Source organism: Abramis brama (assembly GCF_963993115.1).
Source record: "Abramis brama genome assembly, chromosome: 8".
Lineage (NCBI taxonomy): Eukaryota > Metazoa > Chordata > Actinopteri > Cypriniformes > Leuciscidae > Abramis > Abramis brama.
In genome coordinates, this window is record NC_139970.1 from 30556050 (window position 1) to 30575354 (window position 19305).

Sequence of the window (19305 nt, forward strand, 5' to 3'; positions counted from 1 at the left end):
TTCTAGAGAAGTGAATATTATAGCTCTAGAGAAGTGACACCTGTATAATGACTTAATCTCATTTTGTAGACTTGTATGGACATTTGAGATAGAGACAGCAGTGTTGTAGTCAAGGTTAATCTGCTACCTAATTAAGAGATAGAGTTAATGGGTAAACAGTAGGGGTGTGACGATACACTTAGTACAGTACAATAGTTGTACTTAGTACAATATTAGGTTCAGGAGAACGAGGCGACACCGTATTTAAGAACCCTTCAATGACGAAATTTAAGTCTGGGTATGGACAGTCTTTTATTCGACTGAAAGTCACAAAATGCAAAACAATGCAGGTGCATTTTGAAATGTTTTAACTAATCTAGTGTTGTCACTTACACTTACGAGTAATCGGTCGATTATTTTGATGATTAATAACTAAAAATAGAGTGAACAATAGCCTTTAAAATAACTTAAAATACATAGCTATATAATAACAATGAGGCAATAATAATTGGTTCAAAAGCAAGTAATCATATGGTTACATATTGAACAACACAGTTAAAATAAATAATGTAATGTAATGGAAACATAATCAACTTAAAGGGACAATGTGTAGTTTTTTAGGGATTTTATTATCTAAAATCAATATTTTTATTCTTAAATATGTCCTCAATGGTGTACAAATACCTCTGCCAATGATCTGACTTATCCTCGTAAATGAAGAATTTATTATCTTTATATACATGGGACGGGTAGGTCCATGGAGGCTTCCATGTAGTTCCGCCATCTTGAAAAACTGTAATAGCAGAGAGGGACAAAAAGTACTAGGCCAATGCATTTCCACAACGCGTTTTCATTCAGAGCCAGCGTCACGTGACTGAAACCAGCAGAAACAGAGGAGCAGAGCAGTGAGAGGCAGTAAGAGCTTGTCACTGCCCCGGCAAGTTTAAAAGGCTGCACTGTACAGTTAGTCACAGGATAAGGAGTCCTCGTCGTCGAAAAAGTCCAAAGTAGACCGTAAACACTAAACGTGACCGGAGATTACAAAAAACAAGGGTTAATGTCGGGATAGCTTTTTCCAGATGGAAAGAGCTAATGCAGGAGAAAGCTTTCAAAAGAGACGCTGAAGTTGCCTGCTTTCTTCTCGACAGGTAAGTCAATGTTACGGTCTTAATTACAAGCTTTTTTTCATTGCTTGGTTGTGTACTTTATTATATAGACAGACAGTAGAACTCGATGAAGTGCTATTAAAAGACATCCTGTCATAGCTTTATGGTATGTGGCTACCGTAGATGCAACGCATTTGAAAAAGCGAGGCGCTGGAGAGCAATATTCATTTGAATGCAAAATACAATTTCACCACTAGATGGGAGAAATTCCTACACATTGTCCCTTTAAATACATTATGTATTATAACAAATGCCTGCAGAGGGCGACAAAGGCCTGGTGATTGTTGTTGTTGCACTTTACAGCATCAAATCCTTGTTTAAAGGGGACATATCATGCCAAATGCACTTTTTTAGCCCTTAAATGCATTTTGTTGTATATTTGGAGTGTTTAGAAGTACAGAAAATATGAAATTATTCTCTTCAGGTGCTTCGTTGATATCTTTATATTCTGTTTTGGTCATATTTTTCAACCTGTTCCGATTTTTCTGTTATCTATGACGTTTTTTGAACTATTATGTCACAGTATTTGCAGCGGAACTTCCAAATAAGGACATTGACTTCCGGCCCAACACTTCTAGCAATCCGCCATTTTTATTTCTCGCTGCAGTTTTGTAGTCCAAGCTAAAGGATGCAGAAGTTACCAGAGGGTAAGTTAAAATGTTCGGTTGTTGGATGTAGTAACCCACACACTTCATTACACCGTTTAATGTAGATTAACTGCCTCACTTGTTACAGGACGCATGTTTAACTGAAAGAACGAGCAGAGAGAGAGACTCGTGCTGCGTTCCAGTCCACTTTTAGACACGCACTTGCGAACTTCCCTAAGCACTTCCCCTCGGGGGAATCCCCGCCGCCATTTTGAAGTGCGTTCCACTGCGTGAAGTGGACGAGGGAAGTTTAGATGGACAGACCCTCGTTCCCTCGCTTTTGACCGAGGGAGCGAGTCTACTTCATATGTACACTTCAGGCACCTATATGTCCCACAATGCAGTACGATTGTGACGTCACCACATATCTCGTCTAATCACCACCACAACAAACAACTCTATGATATATTAATTCAATTGTTTTTAATTGAAAACAACCCAAACACCATATATACATTTGGATGCTGCATTAAACAAATTCTTAAAGGGAAAAAAATCTAAATAATAAATCAACTCCACAGCTGATTCCAAGTGATCAAGGGCTTAGGACGTTCCATTGCAGTTTCCGCCAGTAGTGGGCATTCGCAATGACGTACATCCGAGTGAACGAGACGGAGGGAAGTTAGCAAGTGAAGGGCATGACAATTTTGGACTGGAACGCAGCACCGGTCGCGCGCGCGCTCACTCTCTCTCTTCAGAGCCAGGCGAAAGTGTAAACAAGACATCACCGTCTCCAAACTAGACGCTGTCTTGCTCTCTCTCCCTCGCACATATTAATCAAAATAAATCGACACGGTGGTAAAAGGTCGGAAGACCAAAGTTTCGTGTGTAAATACAGTACACACCATTGCGATACATCCATATGAAGACGTTGTTCTACAGGTTCGTCGTCTTCATTTTCATCTCGCTCCTGCTCCGACTCTGGCTCGAACATGTAAGGCTGGCTGGACAAGTCTTCCGTTGTTGACATTTTGTTACTAACGTGTGAATAAAAAGTTTCTGTGCCGCTAGATAATCGTATCTCTGCTATCAAACTACAAAAATGGCCGAACGGGGTGGAGTTGAACCGAGTGTGGGCGGGGTATGAAGTGTCTCAATTGTATTTAAAGAGACCGCACCAAAACGAGTTGCTCTCAGACGCACATCAGAAAAGGGGTAGAAAAGGGGCCTGTGGAGCTATAATAATGAGGAATTCAGACCCAAGCATTGCAGTTCCGCTTTATATAGACTACAAATGTATGATTTATATGTAAAAAGGAACAATTTAAAAGCATGATATGTCTCCTTTAACATTGGCCAAATAACATTTAATTCTAATGTCCACTTAATCTTTAAGATTTGGCCACTTCTCAGCCACTGTAGCATTTCTTGAACAAGAACATGTGGACAGCAAAACATGCAAACTCAGAGCAAGGGTTTAAACTTTTATTTTGGAATCACGATGAACAACAATTTGCATATTTAGAAACAAATTGATGTATATTTTGCTGTGTTGGTGTAGGGTTTTAAAGCAGGGCTATGCAGTTTCGGGAATTTCTTCGCTGTATTCTCACTTTTTGCTCGCAGGTTTCTCTATAGAGCTCCCCCTACAGCTTCGGAATAGATATTTGACAACACTGTCGAAAAACTCGGCGGCTCTCAGATACCAGAGGCTATAGATCAACGACATCAAAGCAGATGGGACATTCTTTAAAACGTCTTCTTCATTCGGGTTCGAACAGTGTGAGGGAGCGCAATAATGACAGACTTTTAGCAGATTTTTTTGTCGTAAAGCAATTCGTTACATCGCGAGACCTGATATCACGCGATACTTCCTGACGCTGAGGCCGGCGGCCCTCCGGCCCAAAGTTGCAAGGGTGGTTTTTCGGCTCACAGGCGCTTGGGGGGTGCGAGACGACCACCATTAAACCCGAAAAAATTCATATAACTATTCCAATGACTCCGAAGCTGTTCGGTTAAGGTAAAAAAGTTACTTAGTTCACCTTTAAATGATTTAAGTTACAAATCTGGTAAAATATATCGAGACAGGTTTTCACCTCGACGAGAAGTATCACGTTTTAAAATAGTTTTTTGGTAATTGGTACGAGATCTTGTCACACCCCTGAAACAGGTAATATAAATACAGCCATTATTAAACAGGTCAGGACCGCAATGTAGATGACAATATAAAACATAGTTCATCTGGATACTGCATTGAATATAACTTGAATATAATGTGTCTTTTGTGATCCCTAAATTAATAATAATAATAAATCTATTTGACAATTTCACATCATACTGTAAGGTTAAAAAAGAAATATGACATTACCATGACATTCTATGAGGGTTTATGATGTGGAATTGTGGATTCATTTATCTTAGCTAAGCTTCTAATCATGCACCAAATAATACCCCGAACAAGTACTTTGATCAGCCAATTGTTATTTGAGACTCAATCTCTAGTTGCTGAGATGTAATTATTGACAGACTTTTACACCTGACAGTGAATCTGTAGGCCTTCAGTGTAATTTATTTTTTTATTTTTATTTTTTTTTGTATCAAGCTTACAAACTGTGTACCCTTTCCTGTAAAAAGGATCTGTTCAAAGAGGTTTGAAGCAACTCAGCAGCTTCCGTCCATTTTTGCAAAGTTTAGCTAACCACAATTCCCCTGCTTCTGCATGTTCTGCTTCTCTGGGGTCTTTTTCAAGACAACACATATTGGTCTTCAAACTTTTTCCTGTTTTTGTCTGTGGTGTCTCTAATTCAGTCTTTCACATCCCTTCTGAAGATGAACTATTTGGCCAAGTTTTCAGACCAAGTATTTTGATGCAATCAGAATCTAACCACTTTCAGTCAACTAACCAATCACAATAAGTCTGCAGTAAACATTTACTGCAATTGTACATTTTAGTGCATTTCTGAAGGGTGAAAAACTCATTTTAATTCAGTTTAGTACAGCAAGCAATTTAATCTCCCCAATGTCTCTAAGCAATATTACTACTTGTTTTTCATTACAAACTAACTTAACACTAAAATGTCAATATAGTTCCCTGTGTAAAGAGGAAGAAGTGACATGTTTTGCTATTCATGAACTTCACTTTTTGCTTTATGTCTCCCTCTTATGGCTCTTTGTTGTAATTGCACTGAATTCAAGTTTGACATGGCTGTAAGATCATGGTCAAGAAAATATTTAACCAGTCTGTGTGAATTTTATGTTCTCTTTATCTCCAGGATTATTATTTGTTATTATTATTACTATTATTATTATTTTAGTTGTATTTATTTATTTATTTATTTATTGAGCTGTTGGCTACATGAGTAAAAAATATTCTGCCCTTCTAAAAAGGCTGGTTTGCTGGTCCTTTGTGGTTAAAGCTAGTTTAGCTGTGAACCATCTGGATTCCAAGCTGCCTAAAACCCATCTAAAACTAGTCAAAAGTACTTTTTAATATGTTACCAGAACTAGGACAGTGGTTTTTACCTTGTGAACCCCCTTGTGGACCACAGAGATACTGCATGGTGCTTGTCTGTAAATTATTACAGTTTTCGTTAAATAACATAAAAAATATATATATAAATTCAAACATGTGAGCGATATGCCCAAAATCTTATATTACACAATATGAGTAATTTTTGTTTCACGATAACGATATCACAATAGTTATTTTAGCTTTAAATAAGGTTATGATATAAAAAATATTGATACCATTGAAATTTCATAATTCTTATCACTATTTTCAATATCAACTAACGCTAGCCACAAAAAAAAAAGAAAAACTAACACTAGCCTAAAAATATTAAGCTTACTGAAGACAAGTAAACAGTGATAAATGAAATAGACCTACATGAAAAACTAAGCACTATTAAAAGGAAATACTACATAAAATGTGTAAAGTAATCCAATTTATTTAAAAAATAACAACAACAACAATGCATAGTTTTTACTGTGTAAATTAAATATACATTTATTCTTATTACAGGTACAAAAGTGATTCAGTCAAGAGCAGTGAGAGATTTTCTCTTTTTTGTTGTTTGAGTAGCATTAATAATGACAGCAGGTAAATTTGGATGCTGTCACTTTAAGACCGACTGCACGGATCCATTATACTTGTGCGTTTTCTTTCTGAACTGTTTACGTTCACTTAAGACATAAATTACTGTGTTTACTTGCAAATGCATGGTCACTTTGATATGTATTTAACCGATCAAACCCATTTAGGCGGCAAAAAGCACTTGGTTCAGTTCTCACATGCAGCAGCTTCATCAGTTCAGTTCTCTTTCGTTGCTAATTGCGCTTCAATGGTTTAAAATCACTTGTTTTTAATCTGCAATGCTTAAAACGCATGTAAACGATAAGCTTTCGATGCAGCACAGCAACGTCATGAGAGACAATAGTTCAAAATCTCTACCTGTTGACAAATTTCTACCTGTTAATCGTGTATATCGCTCACCCCTAAATCAGTATAGGCAAGTCCATGTGTTTAGTTGGTAGAGGTTGACGACCTATGTGTTTAATGATGTAATATCACTGAATGAATCAGTGATTGATTCTGAATCTATTTCTTACTGGAATCTCATTCTGTGGAATCACAGGTTTGAGTCACCTGGTTTACTGTTTCTTGGTATTTTACGAGTGCTGTAGCTCATCATTTTACTGCAGGTGTTTTTGTCATTTCAACTATTTTCTTTATTACTGAAAAGATCAAATAAAAAACTCCAGAACAAATTCTATCATGAACTAAGACAAATGTGCAGTAATATTTAAACAGCATCACAAAATATTGTCTACCGACTGAGAACAAATAGCTTGAAACGTAAAATAATCCAGAGGTAAGAAATGTGTTGTTTTAAGTCTCATACAGTCACTCAACTGCAATTCTTCTTCTTGTTTATAGTTCAGAAACAGTGCTGCTATTGGTCACTCAATAGCACACTGCTCCTCTCTTTCTGATTGCTTCTTAAGTTCATGTGGATTTTGTCATTCCCAAACACGTCTTTGGAGGAGCCTTCGGGGGAGGTCCTGACCACGCTCGAGAAGGACATGCTGACTTGTTTTCTGAGCAGTCTGAGTACCTTCTTCTTGTATCCTTTGCAGGCAAAGAAGTAGATGAAGGGGTCGAGGCATGAGTTGAGATTCATCAGACAGACGGTGATGTGAAGGGAGATCTGAAAGTCGTGCAGTTCTGAGCAGTCTGGCTCGTACCGCAGCTTTCTGATCATGTACTGCAGGAGGTCGATGTGGTATGGACTGTAACACACCACAAACACCAGAATGACGGTACAAATCACGCCGATGGCTTTACGACTGCGACCTGACCTCTCTGTCAGTTTATTGGACTTGGCCAGGATGCGGAGCTTGGAGCACAGTGCCGAATAGCATACCAGGATGGTGATGACAGGAAGGCCGAAGCCGAGCAACACGGCGCCAATGAGCATGACAGGCAGGTTGTCGATTTTCTCAAAGTTGGGATACTCCATACATGTTATGTGACCACTTTGCTCGTTGTTCGTCATGGGCATTGACAGCAAAGGCAGTGTCTGCATCAACACCAAGACCCATACGGCCCCACAAATGTACCGCACCTTATGAACCTTCCGGAAGCGGGAGAAGCGCAGCGGCAGCACCACTGCAATGAAACGGTCCACGCTTAAACAAGTCATGAAGTTGACGCCAGCGTACATGTTGATGTAGAACAGCAGAGCCACGGCTTTGCATAAACCCTCCCCCATTGGCCAATGAAATCCCATAGCATAGTAAACAACACGCAAGGGCAGAGCGATTGAAAACAAGATGTCTGACACCACCAGGTTGGCTGAATACAAAGTTGTGGAGTTGATTTTTTTTAAATTAGGCCAAATGACATGCAAAGCCAACACATTGCCCAGCAGTCCCAAAATGCAAATCAGAGAATACATTGCAGGAAGGAAATACTGTGCCCAACCACGATGGTCGTACAGGTTGGTACAGATGGCAGAGTCATTGCGAGTTGAGTTTGTAGCTGCTACCATCTCCATGGGGTCAGTTATGAAATCTGAAGAAGGGAAAACAGATACATTACTACAGAACCATGAGATCACAATCAATGCTTGTATCGGGTTTCATGGTGGTGTTTCACTAAGGAAGTGAGTGTCCTTTTTTTTAACGGGCATACATAGCAAAGGAAACGCCACAAGCCACCTGTGGTTTCAAAGCACATGCTCGCCCCCAAACTCCTTACGATGATGTTTTTATGAACGAGTCAAATTATTTTAACGTGTATGTACGGAAGTTTGTGATACCGTTGTGAACGGAAAGGAAGTTTTATGTCAATCATCAGCGCAAATGCTTAGAATAGAGGTCCAGACGAGCACCGTGCTCCATTGGAGCAGCAAAAGGTGTTTCCTGTCAGTCCTACAACTGCCCGAATTACCCTCACAAAGACCTTGACTGCAAGAAAAAAATGTCTGGGTAGAAAACAATTCTCTGTGATGGGGTAATGGTGATTGTGTAATGGCTAGTGTACTTCTGCAAAGCCAATAACTGCTTTTTAGAAAGTTTTCAGTAAATTTTAATGGTAAATCCAAGTTTTGCTTTAAAAAAAGAATATACTGCTTTAGCATGCTGCAATAATTCATATTTTTTTTCACTGTTTAGTGGTAACCTTGCTATTCATAGATTTAACCACGATTTGTAGTATGTTAATGAGTCAGAAGTAGGATCTTTTCACCCATGTTCCAGTACACTCGGTACTCACATGCGACACAGCAAACTAGAATGTATATTACCATTTGTATTCGCATTAATCTTTTTGCTTATATTATGCAAGCTGAATATATATATATATATATATATATATATATATATATATACAAATATATATATATATATATATATATATATATATATATATATACAAAGTCTGAAGACTTCAAAAAAGATTATTATAAAAACATATCTACTTACCAACACTTTCTTTTGGTTCCGTTTTTGTGCTTCTGTTTTGTCAACTGATCATAGCAGTGTCAAAAGTGGCACCTCCTGGTCCAGCATTAACCACGTTTTCTAGCACACCGCAACTGAGCGATGAAATACTGTTTCCAGTCTGCTTTTGTAACCATGACGACTGACATAATTTCCTGTATTGCTGATCAAGATCTGCCCTTTTTTCTTTTCTTTTTTTTTTTCTCAGAAGTTCTCATTTGAGTGAGGACCTCTCACTGTCACATGTCAATTGCCATCCTACACGTGTTCCACTGTGGTTTCAGAAAAAAAGAAACTCATCAGGACTTAATAACACTTATTAAGGGTTACTGTACTTTAATCATTTCATTTGGCTACTAAATTTGTGTAAATTGTGACACAACTGGCAAGAACATCAGTAGAAAAGAAAGAGAGAATAATTAATTATTATATATATATATATATATATATATATATATTATTTTTATTGGTATTTTTTAAAAACATATTTGTATACATGTATTTATGAGCAGGAAAGAATCCGGCTTCATTTAGTATATAGTTTTAAATGTGAATTGGGATGTTACATTTTTCATCTGTTTAAATAAAATGTGTTATTTTGATTCTTTATCATGCGGTTTGCAACATTATTGGGTGTGACAGCAGTTGTGAAAGTGCACAGTTCTTCGTTCTATTGTTAGAAGTTGAAATGTACATCTGCAAGCTTTTGAAAACTTCCCTGTTTAGTTTGAAACATCCTATATGCACCTGTTGGCATTCGTTACAACCACTTAAAACAAAATTTTGATGAATCAAAGAACACTAATGCCTGCTTTGTGGTTGTACTTAACTACAGAAGCTGGATGAGACAAGTATAAAGTATGACGTAAAGGTTGAGAATACAGGTTGCATTCCATGATTTTGTTCTTCACAACTTCTAATATCAAATGAAACAGTGTTTATGACTGGATTTTTCTAAATGTTTTGTATATTCCTTAATGTTGAGGATGTATATTCTCAGTCATACATATGAGATCGATGACAAAGGACAAATACATTAAAAAAAAAATATATATATATATATATTTTTTTTTTTGGATGTCTTTGTCCTTTGTCATCGATCTCATATGTATGACTGAGAATATACATCCTCAACATTAAGGAATTACATTATAATTACACAATAACAGTGTTTAAAATACTTTCAGAGCTTACTTTTAACAAACAGAAATTTAAAATGTTATTTCCGGCTACTGGTCGCTGTTGTCATCAAAGCTACCATCCTAACTTTTGAGAGGATGTGGCTTTTGAGAAATCATTCTTTTTTCTGCTAAACACTCTTTAAATGTGTGCAATCAAAAACTATAATCTTCACTCCATGTTATGCACATGGACTGTACAGCTAAAGTAAATAAAGCAATGACTAATTTATTCCAGTGAGGTCACCTTTTACTTGCGTAGATCTGTGGTTGATTAGACAGAACGTTTACAAAACAACTGCGTTCCTCAATGAGCAGAGTCCTATTTTATATACAAAAATGTTTTATGCACAAAAAGTCTAACTTTAAAGTTTGGGTTCTAACTTTGGAGAATTATTTAATGTCCAATTACAAAGCATAAAAAAATCTGTCAAATTCTTCTCTTCCACGAATATCTTAAACGTGTTTAAGATTACGTGATTGTTTTATTAAACCTGTGACAGTTTGTGATAAACAGGAAACCTGAAATAAATGGCTTCAGTTTCTGCTGTCTACATGTTGACCCCTGTTCCAAAAGCACTGTGGCACCTGCCGCTTCTGCACACCCGAGGTGACACCTCAAAAACACATTTTTCAAATGTGTAAGCAATAACTTCTCACGTCGAGGGCACTGCATATATAGCTGTTAACTATTTCCCGATGATGTTTTTCATATGTCTCAGGGTGGTTTTCACACCCACTGAGGGCTCTTCAACTGTTGAAGTCATATTGTAAGTGAAGTCACGTTGTTTCATTGGCATATTTTATTATTTTAGCTTTGTTTAGTTGGTATGGTTGTAGTTTTGAACCCATCAAGGGTTGGTCCATGATCCGATTGAGTATGACTCTTCACTTTATATTTCTGCTTAAAGATTGAATATATCAAAAGTGTGTTGTTAGTCACTTTGGATAAAAAACTCTATGTACATACATCTCTTAGTGTTTCATGAGCCAGCGTCTGAGTCTGTGTCTGAAAGGAAGAACAGGACATTGTGTGACTTGATGAGTCAAACACGTATGAAAAGCCAGACAGATTTGTTCCTCTTAGAGTCATGTAAAAAACAAAATGCCAATACAAATATTTTACAATAAATTCCTTGCTGCATTTTTGTCATGACAATATATGGGCCACAAACACCACAGCAAAAGACAGCTGAATTTGTTTGATATCTTAAGCACACTAAAAAGTTTCAGTTTTGACTCATAGCAAAAGAGAGCTCTGTGTTTTGAGTGTCGGCAATGCACTTTTGGTTTTGCCCAGACTTATTGACACAGAATCGGTTTAATTTTCAGTCACCTTATAGTGAGATTCTTCTAAAAGATAATACAGATGATGATGATTCTTTTCTTGAAATTCAATGCGGGTTGTATTGAAATGTGATGCAAATTGTCTGCTTTCACGATATCTGAGATAAAGGTTAACTGATTGGCAGATGAGGTTTACTTTTTTCTTGTTGGCCAGTGAACATGGTAGAGTGTCAAAGACTCTGAATTGTTAGAAAGAGGAAATCCGTTTCAAACCCTGCTGAACAGCTTGAGGAAATAAAAGATTTGCACGTTGGAAACATTTTTTGTGTATGTGTTTTTGATTTAAATTTAAATCCTTGCCTCATAGCTTTGCATCAAGAGGCACAGTGTGTGTTGGATGATTCTTTAGACGGATATGTCTTTCGCTGACGTAATGTTTTTTTGTGTTTGTTTTCTGTAAAAAAAAAAAAAAAAACTGTAAAGTTTACAACACAAAATGTTTTAGTAGTTCTACCAGAAAGACTCGGGAGAATAAATACTGTAACAATTAAACATTTATTAACAGCCCAACAAGCAATCAAGTTCTTTGGCGTAGGCCCCGTCCGTATCTTGCAATCCGAGGGTCCGGATCTGCATATCCTGCCTGAAGACGAAGGCAGGGGCGCAGCCGACCCCCTTCGAGGTATAGGAAGGGACCATCCTGGTGGTGGTGGGGTGGATGGAGGGAAAGACCCATCTTGGTGGTGGTGGGGAGGATGGAGGTGAATTGAAGCATCAGCATCTGCGAACTCAGACGTGTGTAAGTACCAATCTTTTATACCACAAGTATAGGAATATGATTGGATAGATGAGAAGGTAATAAGTGACGTAACAATTGAGTATTCCCGGCAGAACTTATGCTAGAGCTTCATTTTCACAACATTTTTGACCAAACTCAATTACCAAACCAAGACACATTTTGGTGTCAATCATACTGTAAGTTCAATCAAAATTCTACAATGTGAGATTTTAAGATTTAGTGCATTTGAGTAATGTTAGAAATATCGTATTGACATACTGTATGAACAAATTAATTCCACCACAAAGTTGTAATTACAAGTGGCAATCTGAATTTTCTTTGACCCCAGAGTTAAAGGGATACTCCACTTTAAAATGACAATTCTGTCATCATATACTCACCCTCATGTTGTTTCAATCCTTTATGAATTTCTTTCTTCTGCTGAACAGAAAGGAAGATATTTAGAAGAATATCAGTAACCAGACAGTTTCTGGTCTCATTGACTTCCATAGTATATTTTTTTCCTACTATGGAAGTCAATGAGACCAGAAACTGTCTGGTTACTGACATTCTTCTAAATATCTTCCTTTCTGTTCAGCAGAAGAAAGAAATTCATACAGGCTTGAAACAACATGAGGGTGAGTATATAATGACAGTTTCATTTTAAAGTGGAGTATCCCTTTAAGGGGGGAGGGGGGTATCAGTGGGAAAACATTAATGAAATTATTATTATTGCTTGATTTTACAATAAAACTATCTAAGGTGCTAGTACAAAATACAATTGAATAATACAATTACGATTTAGTTTACGGCACCTTCATGAATTAAATAAAAATATAAAAACACACTTGATGCGCATATTCTTTTTTCATCAAAAAGTAGTTATTTTTTGCTGTATTTTTTGTAGAAAAAGTACATCATTTTGCTCTGACCAAAGTGATTTGAATAAACCTGACGTAGTAATTAAGACTTCCCAACGTATAAATACAAACTTCCTAGGAGGAATTAAAAATATCACATGTCTATTGTGTCTCTTGTGTGTAGACAACGGTCATTATATTATAGTCGTTATATTATAAACATTTCAGGGTGCTAATGGTAAGGTACAGTTTAAAAATATTGTGGAATGTGGATCAATACCTGAGCACAAAACCTGCTTTTAAAATGACCGCTTTATAAAAGTTAACAGTGTTTCAACAGAAAATCACAGTTCTTTAAAAAAAAAGGATACATTTTGTTAACAGAAAACATAACAAAATGTTCCAAATTACACATCATACATTCCATATTAAAATAAGAAAATATGAATAATTAAAAGGATAGTTCACCCAAAAAACAAACATTTTGTCATCAGTTACTCTCTCATGTCTTTACAAACTCGTAAGAATTTTGTTCATCTTCAAAGCACAAATTAAGATATTTTAATGAAATCTGATTTCTGTCCCTCCACTGAAAGTTATCCAAAAATCTGACACTTTAAAATGTTCATAAAATAAAATAAATCCATATGAATCAAGATGTTTAATCCAAGACTTCTGAAGAGACACAATCGCATTATATTATGAACAGATTTCACATATAAACATTTACCAGCGAACATACATAGAGCAGTCAAACATGGTAAACGGAAGCTTGACGCGCGAGAACAAACCTCTCTGAAAGATTTTGCCTTTAGACAATATATTTCAAGATAGGAAGAAGGCATCCAGGCACGTCCGATCGAATCCATGATAGCTTCACTATACCTTCATCTGATCGATTTTTGAAGGCAGCATAGATGTATCCTTCACTGCCTATGATATCCCAGCCCAATCTCATGAAAGTGCATATCTACACCACAAATTTTATTTCTCGTGCCATTTATACGCCAAAAATAGTTTTTGCGTGCATATGATACGCACTTTATGGCATGTAATACGTATGCACTCCACACCCCTAATCCTACCCAAGGGGTTGACAGTACGTAGCATATGCACGCAAAAAAACATTTTTGTCATATAAATGGCACGAGAAATAAAATTTGTGGTATTGATATGCACTTTCATGAGATTGTGTTGGATAGGGTGGCCATTTCCATAACACCAAAAAGGAGGACACTTTGCGGCATTTAGTGAGGCAAGAATAATTGCATAGGACTCTGGTGTACTTGCAACTACAATTATTTTGCCCATCATATCGATGGTATCATGATACAGTGATTCTGAAATAGTCTATTCATTGCCAGACAATTTGATCTACGATATATCTTGATGTAGACCTATGTGTAACAGAAGAGGCAAAAAAGTGTTTGTTCACAGTATTTGTATTTATTCAAGACATTGTGATGTCTGTTTCAAAAACTGACCACTGAGATGAACCTGTCTTGAAAAGTGCACAGTGCCGGAAAACATAACATCTCTGGACTTCTGGAAATAACAGAAATAGGCTACATAAACAAATAATGAATGCGAAAAATAAATAAATACACATTTCAGTTCTTAAAGAAGTTCACCCTCTGCAGCAGCTCAGGCGACAACAGCACCTCTAGGGTCATCATGGCCAAATTCGTGCTCTTTTGTCCATTCCGGTAGCCTAGAAATCTAGACGCACCCTAGCGGCAGCAAAATGTATTTTGCAGCCAGGGCAGTCTAGCAACTCTCCATTGACTTTCGAGCTGCAAAAACCTAAATTGGGTCAGGCCAATCACATCGTGTATAGAGTAGGCGGGGCGGGCTTAACATAATGACGACAGAGTTGCGACGGTTACCTGCCACTTGAAAACAAAGAATGAAGGCTGCTGCTGGCGAACATCTTTCGAATCGGCTTTGTTCATGACTCTGGAGGACTTGGAGTTAGGTTTTTCTTTGAGAAAAGAGCATAGAACGGCACTTAAGTCATTCTTAAAAAAAGGAAGATGTGTTCGTAGTTTTGCCGGCCAGATATGGCAAAAGTTGAATCTATCAACTAGCTCCGCTGTTGGGAAAACGTTCTGGCTCGGATCCATGTCTATGGTGAGTTGCCAGACCCAACATCTTGATGTAGGTCTGGCTTGCCAGGCTACCATTCCAGATTAAATGAGCTCTGATGTTTCGGCATGTTAACGTTATGATATGACGTAGCCAGCACGTGGACTCAACGACGTAGAGGCTTGTTTACGTTTTTAACCAATGATATATCAGATATTTATTTGACAACGCTTTCAGCCAATCATTTGTATGACCAGAGATCTTATGGCATTAGACGCTATGCTGCTGCGTCCCAATAAAGATTCTAGAGCGGGTTTTTTTAGGCCGATACAGCGCAACTCCAAAAAGGAGGACAAATGAGTGTCCGGCTTGAGGCTGCGCCGAACGCCGGACAGGGGGCTTATAATCTGGACTGTCCGGCCAAAATCCGGACGTATGGCCACCCTAGTTGGATATCCCACAATCCTGTGTGTTCCATTCCGTGACAGTTGAGCTAAAAAATAATTATGACATCTGAAAGTTGCGATTGGTGGTCAGTTTGTGTGTAAATGTAAATTTTTTAACAACTTTTTCCACTTTTGATGTTATTTAGCGAGAAACTACTAAATATTCACTTAGTTATCACCAAAGCTCACTCTATTTTATTGTAGACCATTAAACCGTTATGCTACCTCAGAAACCTGGGCTAAATCAATTTTGTGAGATACCTACATGCACAAACGCTGCCTGCAAAGTCATTGCCTGATATAGGGCAGCAAGTAGGGATGGGAATTGATAAGAATTTAACGATTCCGATTCCATTATCGATATTGCTTATCGATCCGATTCCTTATCGATTCTCTTATCGATTCTTATTGGGTGAGGGAATAAGTACAAATTTGTTTGTTTGTATTAACTCGCTTTAATATCTGATAAGAACACAGCACATACTCAGAGTATACACAAATTATGTGTAGCAACCTCAGAACAAACCTAAAAGTAGGTGAGCTACAAAGTAAAGTCCAGGGACCTATAGAATTTTTCACATTCATTGGTCCAGACAAAAAATAAATAAAACAGCCATTTAAGTGCCATAAAAACTAAAAACACAGACTGTAAACAGTCAAGGAAGAGCTTGTGCCTTTGGGAATATTCAACCTGAAACAAAATTCAACTCAACTGACATACAAGATACAAAGAAGTCTTCTGTAAAGACAACTATCAATTTAGGCAAATTAACAATTTTTGTGCAGAAAAATGGTCATGTTTGCCCTCTCAGGAAGGATACGAGATCTTTCTGGACTTAGGGTGTCTCCAGCAGTGGAGAACACCCTTTCAGAAGGGGTGGAGGAAGCTTGGACACAGAGATACTTCTCAGCTAGAGCTGACAACACTGGCAATGTGTCACTCTTCTTCCACCACCAGAAATTGGCACTGTCTTTGGTTGGAATGGGCGGAAGGCTTCTATAAAGCTGGATTTCTTGCTCCACTCTCTGGGCTGTGGAGACAGGGGGCTGCTGCTGCTGCGTGGAAAGCAGCTTGCTGTCCTCTTCTTCGAAAAGTTCCTCTAGGGCTGTCCTCTTTTTCTGCTTTACAGGTGGCATCTGAAATAATGACATAACCACAAGCTTTAGTTTTAAATGAAAGTGTAATAATCCCTGCTATCTATCATCATTCATCACAATTAGCTACAATAAACTTACGTAGTTCTCATCTTCTTCTTCTTTTCTATCCTCTTCTTCTGCATTCACCTGTGTGTCTCTTGGCTCTGACAGCTTGAGAAGAAATGTACAGTGTAAGAACCACAGAGCAAGAAGAAAGGGTCTAACAACAGATATATGCTAAAGGCATTGTCAAATTCAAATACCTTCTCAATTTCTGCCACTGCTGATGCCCTGACCCTGTCCCAGATTTCATCCCTGTCCATTTTAGATTTAAATCTGGGATCTAACACAGTGGCTTCCTCCAGGAATGCCTGGATATCATCATTCTTAAGTTTAAAATGGAGGACAAACAACACAAAAAATGTGAATGACAATAAATAACCATTAGTGTATATGATTAATTGTCATATAGTAATTCATCATTACATGTCAGACAGTGACTGTACCTGGTAACGTTTGGAAAGATCGTTCCAGATGTTCTCCTTGATGCTCCTGACGAATGCAGAGTCGTCTGCCTGCACTGTGTAATGTTTGCGCAGTTTCTGGAGGATGGGCAATATCTGGCCACAGGTTGGACTTTTTTCGCTAGAGACAGCAAGTGTGGATGTGTAATGCATCCTCATCAGCAGCACAAATTCCTCTGCTTTCCTCAGGTCCTCATTGCCCATTCTGGCCAGTCTGCAACATAAACAAAAAATATATATTGGCTAAACAACAACATAACCCTTTTAATGGCTTTTAAAGTAATTTTATTTATTTTTTCAAAAATTATTTACTTCTCCTTCTCCATGGGCTTTCTAAGCCGTTGGTCTATAGCTGCAGCTTGGATAGCAGGAAACTGTTCACAAAATCTCTCCATCATCAAATACAGAGAGTTCCATCTCGTCCTCACATCTAAAATGAGCATGTGCTGGGGCAGCACTACACACACACACACACACACTCTTATGAGATTACATTAAACAATGTAATATACTTTAATTTTTTAATTGATCCTAATCTATTAATTTATATGTTACAATTTGTATGTCGTTAGCTTGCAATTAAAGTACGGTATTTAAACAGTAGGCATATTACAACTTACTGAGGAGTTGCTGCTTTTCCTTCAGGACTACTTTAGCCATGTGGGATCTCTTCATCCATACGATCACAGAACGAATCCTTGCTGCCCAGTTGGAAACTGTATTGCAGTTGTACAGCTTCTGAGCTCCAAGGTTAAGTGTGTGCGCAAAACATGGAAACTTGATGAAATTTAGTGTTTTCACAGCTACATCCATGTTTGCTGCGTTATCCACGGTTGCTGCCACCACCTTCTCTTTCACTCCAAACTCCTCCAGGATCCCCTCAATCTCCTCGGCCACAGCTATCCCTGTTTGAGCTCTGTACACTGCTCTGGTTTGGAGGACTTTGTCTTTACTCTGACCTTCCCTGACATAGTGTAATGTTACAGTGAGGTAGTGGTCTTGACTGAAACTAGTCCATCCATCGGCTGTGATGGCTGCATGTGTGACATGTTTCAGGTCTGTGATCAGATTGCTCTTTTCAACCCCATACCAAGCAGGAATCAGATGATTTGTTAAACTGTCTCTGTTTGGGGCATTGTATTTTGGGTTGAGAGTCTTTATCATCTCACTGCAGAAAATATATGGTAGGACTAGGAATTAATAAAACTATACTGACATAAAAACATGCAACTTTTGGTCATGAATTTATTTTCATTTGAAAAGACATGATGCTGGACAAAATACAGCAAATTAACCTACCGAAATGCAGAGGCATCTACTGTGGCAAACGGGTGCAATCCCTTTACCACAAACCTAGTCACTGCTCTGTGACATTCGTTTATCCTCGCCTCGGTCATTTTATTCTTCCCTGCCTCGGTAAACGGAGTAGCTAGAGGTGCATGGCAATAGCTTGCCCGCGCCTCTGAGCCAGCCAGACTCTGATGGCCGTCATCATCATCATCTAAATTTGATGGACAGTGACAATGGAGATTATTATCCGTGTAGTAAAAGTTTACACAATGAAATGGCACTTACATTAACTAAATAGACAAGTTACCTTCGGCATTAATAGCAGATGGCGTCTCGTTAGCTCCGCTGCTGCTTGACTCACTTGTTGCTGCTGTGTCGCTAAGTAGTAGTGTATCAAACACGCGACAGTCCTGCAAATGAATTGCGTGCTGTGTGGCCAAATGTTTCTGCATATTGGAGGTAGTTCCCCCCTTTGCCGAAATTAAACATTTGCAACAGTTGCAAATGACCGCATTGGCGTCTTTTCGAGTGAAATATAACCACACTTTAGATCGCTTCTGCCTCGATGACATGTTTGCTGCGTAACCAAAACAACGAGTGTGTGACGTCATGACACATTTGCAACGAGCGGAACCGATAAGCGGAATCGTTAAGCAGGAACGCTAACGGTTCCAAAGAATCGATTCACTGGGCACCGGTTCTAAAGAAGAACCGGTTCTCGGTTCCCATCCCTAGCAGCAAGGCAACACATCAGATGCCTTTCAGATGCAGCCTGGATTTGTGGAAGCTCAAATGCCCTGGCGTGACACTGACACGCGAGAATGAACCTCAGTGGTTCTTGCACGTCAAGCAAGCATGCTTGAGCTTCTATTTACCAAATTTCAATTAATTGATTATATCACAGACTCCTCTCTCTCTGAAGTGTGGAAAGATAGAATTACAACAAAGCTTAACTCCATTCCTGGAGTATTTGCAATGGGTGACCT

General features: G+C 38.2%; 2 protein-coding genes across 2 annotated transcripts; both read right to left on the reverse strand.

Annotated features, from left to right (window-relative positions):
- Window positions 1-5659: 5659 nt before the first annotated feature.
- On the reverse strand, window positions 5660-8958 carry gpr183a (G protein-coupled receptor 183a). Its single transcript, XM_084121615.1, has 2 exons — window positions 8717-8958; window positions 5660-7805 (listed from the first exon to the last, which is right to left on the reverse strand). The coding sequence occupies exon 2, from the start codon at window positions 7786-7788 to the stop codon at window positions 6685-6687; it is 1104 nt and encodes a 367-aa protein (XP_083977741.1). The 5' UTR covers window positions 7789-7805; window positions 8717-8958; the 3' UTR covers window positions 5660-6684.
- Window positions 8959-16685: 7727 nt separating this feature from the next.
- Window positions 16686-18513, reverse strand: LOC311087747 (E3 SUMO-protein ligase ZBED1-like). Its single transcript, XM_084121146.1, has 3 exons — window positions 17650-18513; window positions 17342-17486; window positions 16686-17243 (listed from the first exon to the last, which is right to left on the reverse strand). The coding sequence occupies exons 1-3, from the start codon at window positions 18191-18193 to the stop codon at window positions 16988-16990; spliced, it is 945 nt and encodes a 314-aa protein (XP_083977272.1). The 5' UTR covers window positions 18194-18513; the 3' UTR covers window positions 16686-16987.
- Between the last annotated feature and the right edge of the window lie 792 nt (window positions 18514-19305).